The sequence below is a fragment of the Rhagoletis pomonella genome, unplaced genomic scaffold (genome assembly GCF_013731165.1).
Source record: "Rhagoletis pomonella isolate Grant_MI unplaced genomic scaffold, Rhpom_1.0 Rhpom_scaffold_00004, whole genome shotgun sequence".
NCBI lineage: Eukaryota > Metazoa > Arthropoda > Insecta > Diptera > Tephritidae > Rhagoletis > Rhagoletis pomonella.
Genome location: NW_023458558.1, coordinates 33,076,163 through 33,088,892, shown reverse-complemented (window position 1 = coordinate 33,088,892; position 12,730 = coordinate 33,076,163). Strand labels below are relative to the sequence as shown.

The following is a 12,730-nucleotide window of genomic DNA, read 5'->3' as shown; positions in this document are numbered from 1 at the left end:
ATTGCACACAGGTGAATGTAATGTCACGCCATCCACTTCTTGGTTCTCTCGACTGTTTACAAACAAACAACAGAAGCCACACCATTAGTATGTTATATGCCCGACGAGCTTCCCTACTGCAGCAAGTTACGCGCACTTCAATCGGCGATTTGCCAACTAGACATGAAGTTATCGAAAGCCCTCGCAATAAATGGCTTAGTGAAATCAACGATATACTCGATGAGCCTACAGTGCCGCATGAAATTCAAGCGCCTGCAATAAGCAATGGAAAAATGGAAGCAGCACGTCTTATTGTTATACGCCGTCGAAAGATGAAGAAGCATAAGTTGAAGAAACTGCGCCGCAAGATGAAATTCGAATGGGCCAAAGTGCGTCAACGCCGTGAGATGCGCAAAGAAAAGGCATTCCAAGCTAAATTGATCGCTCAAGTGAAAGCCGGTGAAGCATTTAATGCAGAGCAGTACGTGGAAGAGCAGCTGCGAAAGGCAAACGAGAATCCATTGCCCCGTTATTGGAAAGGAAGGCGGTTGCCTGCGTTTATCATCAAAGAGAAACTGGGAATTAAGTGAAAAATTGTCATAGGCTATTAGGTTTATAAGATTGTTTGTATTTAGCGAACGTGTTGGTATTTCATTGGTATTTACAAGAATAAATCCAAATTTTACAAGTCATTCTGTGAGCGGCTCGCATTCTATTTGATTTATTTTCTTTTCATTCTCAAAACAATTTTTATTCAAACCAAAAGGTTATCAACTCAGCAGCTAAAACCTTCTACATGTCCGCCGGTTTGGTCAACGTTCCGATAGTTTTCCGTGGCCCCAATGGTGCCGCTGCTGGTGTAGCCGCTCAGCATTCTCAGTGCTTCGCTGCCTGGTACGGTCACTGCCCAGGTTTGAAAGTGATATCCCCTTATGACAGCGAGGATGCACGTGGATTGCTTAAGGCTTCCATTCGCGACCCGGACCCAGTGGTTTTTCTAGAAAATGAGATGTTATATGGTGTTTCATACCCAGTGGACGAAAAGGTATTTGATAAAGATTTCGTGCTGCCTATCGGTAAGGCAAAAATTATGAAACCAGGTAATCACATCACTCTGGTAGCACATTCAAGGGCTGTAGAAACCGCACTGACCGCTGCTGCTGAACTGGCTAAAAAGGGTAAGCTAAATTAGATTTTTTAATGGAATATATTTACAATTGCATATACTTTCAGGTATTGAAGCTGAGGTTATCAATTTGCGTTCCATCCGTCCACTGGACATGGACACCATTTGCAAGTCCGTTAAGAAGACACATCATCTTGTGACCATAGAGCAGGGCTGGCCACAACATGGTAAAATCGCAACTTTTCACCTCTAGCAGCACTCAACAAATCTAAATTTTTTGTTATAGGTGTGGGCGCTGAAATTTGCGCGCGTATCATGGAGGACGAAACTTTCTTCCATTTAGATGCACCTGTGTGGCGTGTATGTGGCGTTGACGTACCAATGCCTTATACCAAGACCCTGGAAGCGAATGCATTACCCCAGGCTCATAACATTGTCGAAGCTGTGACTAAAATCATTGGACCCAAAAAGTAGAGAATTTATACCATCCAAATTACACCTTAGTCAAATTTTAAATGCTAGATCAAACAAGTATTCGCAATCAACTTCTCACAGAACATAAATGTTTATAATGAAAATATGCGCGAATTAAAAATGCTATACACTATACTATACCCACATGAAGTCATAAGATTAAAGTCGATGAAATATTAAAATTCACACCGCGGCATTCATTTAACATGAACGCAAGCCTTAAGGGATACAATTTTGCATAGGAGAATGTCGTAAATCATATATCAGTCGACCATTGGTAGTAAAGAACCCACAATCGGAAGTCAATAATGGGTTTAATATTTAATATATTTTACCCTTTCGTCATATGTATGTATGTACGCTTAATGTACATCAGTTGTGCTATATACCTGCCATAATATCTTTTTTAATATATGACCAAGGTACGTGAAGCTATGCATACGTAAATTGTGATTATAATTAAAAGTAATTATTAGTTATGAATAAAAATCTCATACCGATTTTCATAAAGCAGACGATCATCAGCTTAAATAAAGGTAATAATGAGGACTGAGTTCTGGAAATGTTTGTTGTATTTTTGACAGCATAACCTCGTCGTCATTGTAAATCCGCTTAAGTGGCATATTAATTGTTTAAGTGAGCTTTTTTGTTAAGAAAATGCGTTTAAATAAAACACAAGTATCAATTCCGTACGAGTTTGTACATATTAGAAATAGTCAGTGGTCGCCACTCAATTTTCAGTACTATTTTCTAGACTATTTCCGACAAGTTCGGACTCGTACGGGATCTCAACTTCAATAAATGTCCTTGAACTATTTCAACCCAAGTCACTTTGAATTTAAATTGAATGGTGTTGAAATTCACTCGGAACCCAGAAGCCATTCTAAAAGGCCTACCCAAGAAGTGCTTCTAAAAGGGCTTTTTCATATCACAATTTACGCGAATATGTAAGTTTAATTATTTAACATTTAAAATAATTTTTTACAAATTTAAGAACACCTCCAAAAGGCTTTCTGGAAGCCTTTCTCTGGGTAGCGAAAGCAATTTGTGCCAAGGAGAAAGGAATGCAGAGTGGAAGGCCTGTTGAAGGTTGTTGTCAAGAAGGCCTTTTCGAAGGAACTTTAGCTCCTGAAATCACCTACTGAGAAGTGAATTTCTGAACCTGCCTGATTATCTTGGCAAACTGCAACATGCGCACACTTAAGTTATCCAAAGTAACTTTTCTTTTCTGTGCCAAGATTATTTCTCTTTTTATCTGAAGATGTCACATGTTAGATTACTGGAAGCAAGCTTAAACCGTTATGGATTTAATTACATGCTTCGAAAATCCCAATTAATAGAAAAACATGATTTTTTGCTACATAAATCTCCTTGAATTATATTTCATTTTAATAATGTATATATGTATGTTTGTGTCGTAGAAGTGTAGGTACGTGTATGTAAAGTCCAAAATATATATGGATATACCCAATATCCACGAGCATAATTAGTGTTTAATTCTCTGTTAAAATTATTAATAAAAAACGATACGAACACTAAAAACCACATTACCCCTATCTTCGCCATCGAAGTATTGCGCTTATTCGATTAGCTGCTGTGGTCATGAGACCCCCTGTGATACTTGATTGTTGTGCAGCGGCGGTTGCAATTAAATCCGATTCACTAATCTCAGGCTCGTCTGGGAAGTTTGGCACCGATTCCCAATCCAAGCGTAAGGAATTTTCTTCTAAAAAACAAAAAATCATTATCTTAAAGAAAGCTTAAATAACGGGTATTATGACTACCTTCCGATTCTGATTCCGTGGCAGTTTCAATGCCTTTAAGCAGAGAATCGACCGATTTCATTAATGGTGCATTTGATATCTCATAGAATCCATGTCGTCCTAAGTTACTCTTTTCTACATCTAAAATGGCCAATATGTTTTCCAGTGTATGATTTTCATTTAGATTTCGCAGCTGTACCTGCTGTGTGTAGGCGAGGTACATAATGTTTGAATTTAACCGCGAAACTTTGCGCAAGAATTGCTCTTCGTTAAGTTTGCGGCAAAAGTCACTGTAATAGATATATTTTTATAAAAATGTTGCAGTAGCAGGTCTTAAGATTTCGCTTACCCATATGCAACCCTATGGGGTAGACGCACATTTAGATAGTAGCTCATTAACTCGGTCAGTTGCGTGGTATACGTGAGCCCACCAATGATGCGAAAAGCACTTATGCGACTTGGTGCTATGTGATTACCTTCGTTCTTCGGCACATCATCTTTGTTGTCGGTAAGCCAATCTAAATACGCAGTGTAGTCACCATTAGCCGGCAATGTCGGTGCTACAATGCGGTATTGCATCTCACTAATACCGCTTCCATGAAACACCCACTTTCCGCGAATATAAGATGTGTTTTTAGCATCGGCCAATTGTTCCATAGTGTTAGTTTCATTGCTGGCGTCACCACCGGGTCCAGCACTTGGTATCGCACCGCGTACATCGCCAATAATCGCCTTAAGATGTTTTTCGTCTTGCAACACCACCTCCGAAATTGGAAATATATTCTTCACCAGTTGGTTTATATCATGACGTGTCACTTGCTGCACTTTATTCATCATCCCACCATACAACTCTCGCAATTTAATAATTTTTTCGAGTCTATCGAAAACATAATCCTCTAGAGCTTTCACTTTAATTGGATAGTTTGGCAACTGTTTGCGTTTATCAATGTTTGCCTTGCACCGCAGATCCCTTTGTTCTTTTCTATTTGCCAATAACGCTTGCTTTTCAGTTATCAATCTATTGAGCAGTTGAATCCTCTGCTTTTTACGTTTAATTTCACATTGCAAGTTTTCGCTGGAGCGCTGCTCACGCATGAACCGTTCATATCGAATACTCAAGTCCTTGAGGCCGCCTTTAATCTTGATATATTTCTGTTGTTTCTCAAAAAGGCTGAAAGAGAATGAAATTAATTCCAAGCCGCAATCTTTATCATTGAATTGCATATATGTGCCCAACTTACTTTTCTTTCTGCGTACAACCAGCAACATTACTGTGCACAATGTTACCATTCCGCACGCATGAGCAACAGTGAAAATTATGCTGGTGCTGGGATTTTCCACACAGTGGACAATGATATCTCAGCCCCAGAATATCCTCGGGATTGGCATGACCACCCGTATATTTGCAAACATCTTCACTTGAACTGGACACGTGAAATTTCAGATTTGGTGCATTGAAGCTCTCATCGGTCGATGAGCTAGACATAGATGCCATAACATAGTTGTCCACTACCAGAAGCAACTCTTCCTGCTACCTGAGCGCTGCGTCACAATGCTTTTACGCTATACACTATCAGCTCAATTACTCTTGGTACTACTTTTTCATAAAGTTAGATAATTAAAAACCCTATACTTGTTATTTTTATCACTCTAACTTCTATTCAAATTGAAAGTCTTCATTTAACAAAGTTTTCAGTTTATTTATTGCAATGACAGTAAAATGCAAATTTTTTGCTTATTTTCTCAAATATACAGTTTGACAGTCAGGGTTGCAGACTCCTATGTTGCTTTCGTGTGTTTGCCTGCGAAAATAAATGCTGAACCGCAAGGAAAATTTGCAATTAACTAGCAACAATTATAGAATGGTATGTCGTGATTAATTATGGAGATTTCTTATGATATACAATACTTTCATTGTCTGAAATATGTACAACCACCGTGAGCTACATACATACATACATATGAGCATATACATATGTACACAATCTAGCTAATTTTGCATAGCGTACGATGCCGCAATGCTCCCGTAGACACCTTGTAGTTTTTTTTTTGCTTGAATTGACTGTTGTGGCTGCCCAACAAACATTTAGATTTGAGGTTAGTTTGAGAACTAAGGTATATATTTCTCAAAACTCCAACGTTGTTTCTTAACAGTACCTCAAGTGGAGGATCATAGCGTTCTCAACAAAAAGGGCATTTTTATTTGTATGAAAAAAGGACTGTTTCTCAAGTTGAAAAAATGCTAGTTCCCAACTTGAACTCCAATGTAATTCTCCAATTGGTCTCAAACATATCATTGAAATACTGAAATTGAAATAGTAAAATTCCTTATACCTTTTTGATTGAAACGACATACATATGTAGATGTATTTAAATTTAAAATTTTCATTTTATTGCTTTTTTTGTATTATGTAGTTAATCAACATCGATTTACAATAATTCAATTCACAGTATACAGTCCGACAGTAATTTTGCCGCGTTATATTTTCTTTCAAGATTATTTGAGGATACTTTGAATATTACTTACTTTTGTTAGTTATTTTCCTCTTTATATAGCTTTAGTTTTTCACTTGAAAATTAAAGTTCGTTTCTCTATCACTTTTTACGTATCTGCGCGTCGGTAGAAATATTTTTTTTTTTTATTTGTGATACTGTTTTTTTGGCAATCAACAGTGGAATTCTAACAATCGCTACGCTAAATTTCCATCGCCAAAATTCTCTAAATGAAAATAAGTGAGACCAAGGCGAATTTATACAAGGTGGTGTTAATGGCGAATTTAGATTTTCGTCGCGGTGCTTCTTAATGTCAAAATGATATGTTTATTGTAATATGAATTCACCTTGTTTACAACAAACACATCATTTTGACATTAAGTAGTACCGCGTCGTAAATCTAAATTCGCCATTAACACCATTTATTTGAGAATCGGAGCTATTATGGGTTTGTTCCTATGTTTGAGACCAATTGAAGAATCACATTGGAGTTTGAATTGAGTACTAACATTTTCTCAACTGGAGAAATAGTCCTATTTTCGTACAAAGAAAAATGCCTATCTGTTGAGAACGCTATGATTCTCCACTTGAGGTACTGTTGAGAAATAACGTTGGAGATTTGAGAAATACAACCTTAGTTCTCAACTTAACCTCAAGTTGAGCTCAAACCTTAAGTTTTTCAGTGCCAGTTTAAACTTAGTTTAAGTAAACTGAGTTTACTTAATTGAACAGCTGGTTGACATTTGATTGGCTGATCTTAGTTTAAACCAGCCAGATCGGGCGTTTAAACTGAGTTTAAACCACGGCTGTGCACTGGAAAACTGGCCCTAACTGAATTTTAAATATGCGTTTATTGCATACAATATGAAAACCTTTAAAGAATAGGGATTGTTTTTTTTTCATTTTATATTCATACAACTATGCAAACAACTTCAATATTTGCATATATGTACAAGCTTAAGGATTGTTTTAATCCCCTTTTATTTTCATTTCAGGACCCAAGCTGTGCAAAAGAAGGTAAAAAAGGAAACTAATTGAAGAAACATTAAGTGATCGAATTGTTTTTCAAAATTCTATTATTTCAAATCTATTCTAATCATTTAATTTAGTAATCTGGTACCACATTTTTAAATAAAATAAAATGATTCATATTCGATTTATTGTCTTAAAATTTTTTAATTTTTATTTTGCAACATTTGTTTTTTTTTTTAATTAATTCTTCACCTAGTATCTTCTTTATAAGCGCTCTAACTGCCAAACGATTTTGGCCAAGTCCAAAACAGCAAACCAATAATTTCTCTTCTGTGCCAACTGGCGACAATTGGAAATGCCAAGTGAAGCAAAGTCCGCAGAAGAGGCCCTCCTCTTCCTCTGTTACAAGCATCGCGGCCCACGTGGAATACTTTAAGAGCTAGAGCGTTTCAGGCCATTCGAACGACATGACCTAGCCAGATAGATTTTAATTCACAGCACTATGTTTATAGCGTTGTAAAGCTGATATAGCTCATCGTTAGATTGTCTGCAGTATTCGCCATCGTGAATGCGTGAAGGTCCGTAAATCTTTCGCAGAATCTTTCTCTGGAAAACTCCAAGAGCCGCTTCATTAGATGTTTACATTGCACATGCCTCGCGCCATACACCAGGACAGGCATGATGAGTGACTTTTATAGTGTGATTTTTGTACGAAGGCAGAAGAGCACTTTACTTTTCAATTGCCTACTTAGTCCACAGTAGCGTGGTCAGAGTGATTCTGCGATGGATTTCCAGGCTGGCATTATTATTGGTGTTAATGCTGGTTCCCATTCGTCTACTTTTTCAATCTTGTAACTGTCCACAGAGACATAGGTGGCAAGACGCGTATGCTCTGACTGTTTGTGTGGTGACTGGAGGTACTTCGTTTTGTCATCGTTCATCACTAGACTCATGGTCTTTGCTTCTCTATCTAATCCCGAGAAGGCAGAACAGACGTAGCCCTTTTTTCGATAATGTCGATGTCGTCGGCATACGCCAGAAATTGTACGCTCTTGTAAAGTATTGTGCCAGAGCGGTTCAGTTCCGTGCTCTTGCACCTTGTCTGAAACCTCGTATGGTATCAAATGGCTCGGGAAGGTCCTTCCAAAAACTGACAAAGCTGGTGGTATTGCAATGTCATTTTACACAGCCGTGTTAGTTTCGTGGGGATACCAAATTCAGACATCGCGGCATAAAGGCAACTTCTTTTCGTGCTGTAGAAAGTGGTTTTAAAATCGACAATCAGATGGTGTGTGTCGATCCTATTCTCGCGGATCTTCCAAGATTTGTGGTATTGTAAATACCTGATCTATGGTGGATATGCCAGGTCTAAAGCCACACTGATAAGGTACAATCAGTTGGTTGACGGAGAGCTCGATAAGATCTTGCAACCTATGCTTAGAAGACTGATCCCGCGGTAGTTGGCACCTTTCTTGTGTAGTTGGCCTTTCTTGTGGATTAGCCAGAGCACTCTTAGATTCCAGTCGTCGGGCGTACGTTCATCTGACCATTTTCTGCATAAGAGTTGATGCATGTACCTTATCAGCTCATCGCCGCCGTACTTGAATAGCTTGGCTGGCAGCCCGTCAGCTCCAACAGCTTTGGTGTTTTTCAACGACGTAATCTCTATTCGTCATAGTCAGACGGTGGGACATCAACTCCATCGTCATCTACTGGGGGTCGGGTTCGTCTTATCCCCTACTTTCAGTGGTGCTGCCATTAAAAAGGGTGGAAAAGTGTTCCCTCTATAATTTAAGTACGTTCTTGACATCGATCTCTAGGTCGCCATGGTTGTTATTACAGGAGTTTGCCCTCTTCGCACTTACATATTTCGGCAAGTCTCTTCTTAATGCGGAAAAGTTGTCTCGCTTTCCTCTTCAGCTCCCTATAACGGTCCCACATGGATCGCGTTGCGCCCGATCGCAACGTGATCTTAAAGGTGGCATATTTTTTTCACTCGCTGAAATCTGACTACTTCTTGGGCGGCGGTACTAAATGAGCGGGAGATGTGGTTCCACTGCTCGTGTATGTCGGTTTTTAAAGAGTGCTAAGAGAGAGCAGGTGTAAGAGTCGAGTGACGAATAAATTGGTCCTCCGTTTTGATTGCAGCTTTTCGATGTTAAGCTTTCCTTGAACTGTTGGACGCACATTTTTTGCTGCACAGAGGCGAGTGCGTATCTTGGCTGCAACAAGAAAAAGATCCAAGTCGAGAGGGCAACCTCATATGTACGCTCCAAGCGCTCATAGAAGAGATCCTTGGATACCTCATCCTTCTCTTCCGTCAGGGCATGGGCGCAGATAAGCGAGATGTTGAAGAATCTCGCTTTGATGCGGATTGCGGCTAAACGCTCGTTCACCGGGGTGAACGACAGTACTCGGCGACGGAGTCTCTCTTTCACCACAAATCCAACTCCGAATTTGCGCTCCTTTACATGGCAGCTGTAGTAGACGTCGCAAGGCCCCAGGCATTGCTTGCCTTGCCCCGTCCAACGCATTTCTTGGATGGGCTTGGAACAGCAAGTATCTGGCATTTTAAACGATTTTTTTCTTTGTGTTCTTTAATTCCTAAAACAATTTTTTTTTTGATCTGAAATCAAAATTTTTTTATTTTTAAATTAATTTATAATGTTGCTAGTTTCAAATGGGTTAACGCAATGACAAAACCGTTGTCATATAAGCGTATAAATAAAAAATAAATATATGTATATATTGATTTCACTTTGCTTATTACACATGGTTTTGTACAAATAAAAAGTTTGTTATGTACATATGTCTATAAAATTGGCCGCAAGTCTTCTTTAAAAATATGCAGTTGGATTGTGAAAGCATGGGCTGAATTTCTAAACCTGTTGCACACTTTTGGTCATAGGTAGCAAATTGTAGCAGTAGTACAAAGTAGAAGCAAAAGGTCTTTTTTCTACTATCAAGATTTTCTTCTAGTGTCAAGGTATATGTATTTTTTCAGTGTAGTACTGACTGATAATAAGCGTTTTCATTCAACCAAAATTTACAATCACGATAATTGCTTCTGTTACATTCACATTCTCTACTGAATGGAACTGTACCATTCAATAGCACATTACAGTTTTTTTGTTTTAAATAATTTAAGCCACTCAGGAATGCAGTTGTTTTATACAAACAAACAATCCAAATTTTGAAAAGATGTCGAGTGGATGTAGATTAGGATTGTTCTATATCGAAAAAATGTATACCCGTTTTTTTTTAATAAAAAAATATTTAGAGGTTACTCAAAGCGCTCAAAGTATTCCATGTATTTTTAGATGGGGGGAAAACAAGTTGTCGTAGAAATGGTATAGAATTCTTGAAAGTCAATGTTATTCGATCGGAAAACTCTGGTTCTCTTTAGGAGACTTAAAATAATAATACTGAATTATTTATTTAACCATTTTTTAACACTAACGATTTTATATTGGTCCCCCATCGCATTTTTCGACGTTTTTGTGGGTTCTTGGCGGACCTATAAATTATAATGGCGATGAAAACATGGTTAAATACACAATTGAGTATTATTATTGGGAATAGAAAAATACGAAAAGTTGTTTCCCGCATATAAAATACATGGAAAACTTTAGGCGCTTTGAGCGACCTCTAAATATTTTTTTATTTCCAAATAAAAAAATAGGGATATATTCTTTTTTGGTATAGAACAATCCTTGGGGGTGAGAGCATACAAATTCCCATTTTTGACATGCATTTTTGGACCACCCTAATGTTGATCGTACTGATTAGAACATTTTTCAGCCCTGATATGTGGCTGCTTAATTTCTTATTATTAGTATTATTCTTTTGCATATAAATAGATGTTGTCAAAAGTTGCAAAAATTTCTATAAAAAAGTAAAGTGATTTTAACTATATTTTAATCAAAAGAAAGGTAATCGATTCATCTTTCTTTTGATATATATATAACCAGAAAAAAATCATTTATATTGGTTTACAGAAATCCAGTTTCCTTACAACTTTGCAAAATTTGATTGTTGTTGTTGTTGTAGCGGCTACAATAACCCCGCCCAGATCGGTTGATATCTCAGTCGTTGTCGTCAAGTTCCACTAACGGCAGCCCTAGGAAGCGTGCAGCTTCTATCAGGTCGGTCCACAAGGACAAAGCCGTTAGGGTTGTCGGGTTTTCCGGGCATGCGATGAAATATTTCGAGCCATGTGGGGTCCCTCCACATGCCGGACATTCATTTGGCACATCCTCATTCAATCTACTCAGGTAGGAGTTTAACCTGCTGCAGTAGCCAGAGTCGAGACTGACTCCCTGTGAATGCCGTTTAGGGCCAGTCGGTAAGCTGACGGGTCCAGAGGTTGCTTGATGAACCTCTGGACTTCGTCCGTCAGTTCATATAGATGCCTCCTGACGTGCTTAGGCGAGGGCTCCTCTGCAAGCAGCTGTCTGTTTGGGTGGCCACTTCTGTGGCTCCCGATCAGGAACTACTTGCAGAGCATTATGTTGTGCTCCTTTATGGGGAGCATTTGTGCCTCGTTGTGGAGGTGATGTTCGGGCGACATCAGGAGGCATTCTGTCCCTGTCCTGAGTGCGGTGTTCTGTACAGTCTGTAGCTTCGTCCACTGCGTCCTACTAGTCCCCGGCGACCACACTGGCGCTGCGTAGTTTAAAACCGGCCGGCCTATTGCCTTGTTTGTTGCCAGCAACGTTTCTTTGTCTTTGCCCCAAGTACTGCCGGCTGGCGACTTGAGGATCTTGTTGCGGCTCTGTACTTTATTGACAATAGCGGTTGCGTGCGCAGAGAAGGAGAGCAGGCTGTCGAATGTTACTCCGAGTATTTTGGGATTATTCATCGTCGGAATTGGAGTGTTATCGACGTGAATTCCCAGCTGTAGCCTGACCCCTTTCGTCCAGGTTGTGAACAGGGTCGCAGAGGATTTCGTAGGGGAGAGGGCTAGACACTTTGCAGTGAAGAAGCGAGAAAGTTCGGAGAAATACCCGTTTACTTTCGACCACAGGTCATCAATTCCATTCCCAGTCGCCATGATCGAGCAATCGTCGGCGTAAGAGACAATCGAGACTCCCTCTGGTGGTTGAGGGAGCTTTGAAATATAAAAGTTAAACAGTAGCGGGGGAAAGGACACCACCCTGTGGAACCCCCTGTTTTATTTTTCTAAGTTTACTCGATTTGTCTCTAAACATTACCGACGAGTGTCGGCCACTCAGATAATTTGCCGACCACCGTTTGAGCCTCTGTGGGAGAGAGGAAGCCTCTATATATTCTAGTAGCGTGGAATGGCAGACGGTGTCAAACGTCTATCACAAGTCCAACGCTACTAGAATCGTTCTCTCACAGGGACGGTTTCAGCTAAGGCCACGAGTTATCTGAGTGTTTATGGCGTTAAGTGCTGTGGTTGTACTGTGCACTGAATGCTGATGCTTCGCTGGGGTCAAGTGGTTTGTGAAATACGGGAGCAGCAGAGCCTCGAGTGTCTTCGCTACCGGGGAAAGGAGTGTTATCGGCCGATAAGAATCTCCTTTGTTGGCAGGTTTCCCCGGTTTGAGTAGTGGGACCACTCTCCCCACCTTCCAGATGTCTGGGATGATGAGAGTGGCCATAGACAAATTGAGGACCTCCGTTAGGTACGCTACCCCCGCAGGACCCAAATTTTTCATCATCAGCATGAATATTCCGTCGCGACCCATGGCTTTGGAGGCTTTCGCCTTCCCGATGGCCACCTGAACTTCACCGCAAGTGAAAGCAAGGGGGGCACAGGTTGTTGGCAGTTTGTGCAGCCTTCTGGTCACTCGACGCTTGGCTTTGTCCAAATTTGATCGCATTTTTCGGCTTACGTATAGATGTATTCAAAAATTGCAAAAGTTAAGTGCAAAAACACTGCACTTTTAATGATGTT

General features: G+C 39.7%; 3 protein-coding genes across 3 annotated transcripts; 2 read left to right on the top strand and 1 right to left on the bottom strand.

Moving 5' to 3' along the window:
- The first annotated feature begins 6 nt into the window (after positions 1–6).
- LOC118737495 lies at positions 7–694 on the top strand. The gene has a single exon (XM_036468042.1). It carries the CDS (start codon positions 21–23, stop codon positions 567–569), a length of 549 nt encoding a protein of 182 aa, XP_036323935.1. The 5' UTR covers positions 7–20; the 3' UTR covers positions 570–694.
- Positions 695–745: 51 nt separating this feature from the next.
- Positions 746–6,988, top strand: LOC118737492 (pyruvate dehydrogenase E1 component subunit beta, mitochondrial-like; the record flags this gene model as incomplete). The annotated part of the gene is given in 4 exon segments (XM_036468040.1): positions 746–1,157; positions 1,213–1,332; positions 1,392–1,575; positions 6,831–6,988. Coding segments are annotated over 4 exon segments (759 nt in total), but the record flags the coding sequence as incomplete, so codon positions are not given.
- Positions 2,074–5,130, bottom strand: LOC118737491 (beclin 1-associated autophagy-related key regulator). Its single transcript, XM_036468039.1, has 4 exons — positions 4,584–5,130; positions 3,692–4,513; positions 3,364–3,632; positions 2,074–3,305 (listed from the first exon to the last, which is right to left on the bottom strand). The coding sequence occupies exons 1-4, from the start codon at positions 4,835–4,837 to the stop codon at positions 3,133–3,135; spliced, it is 1,518 nt and encodes a 505-aa protein (XP_036323932.1). The 5' UTR covers positions 4,838–5,130; the 3' UTR covers positions 2,074–3,132.
- Positions 6,989–12,730: the final 5,742 nt, after the last annotated feature.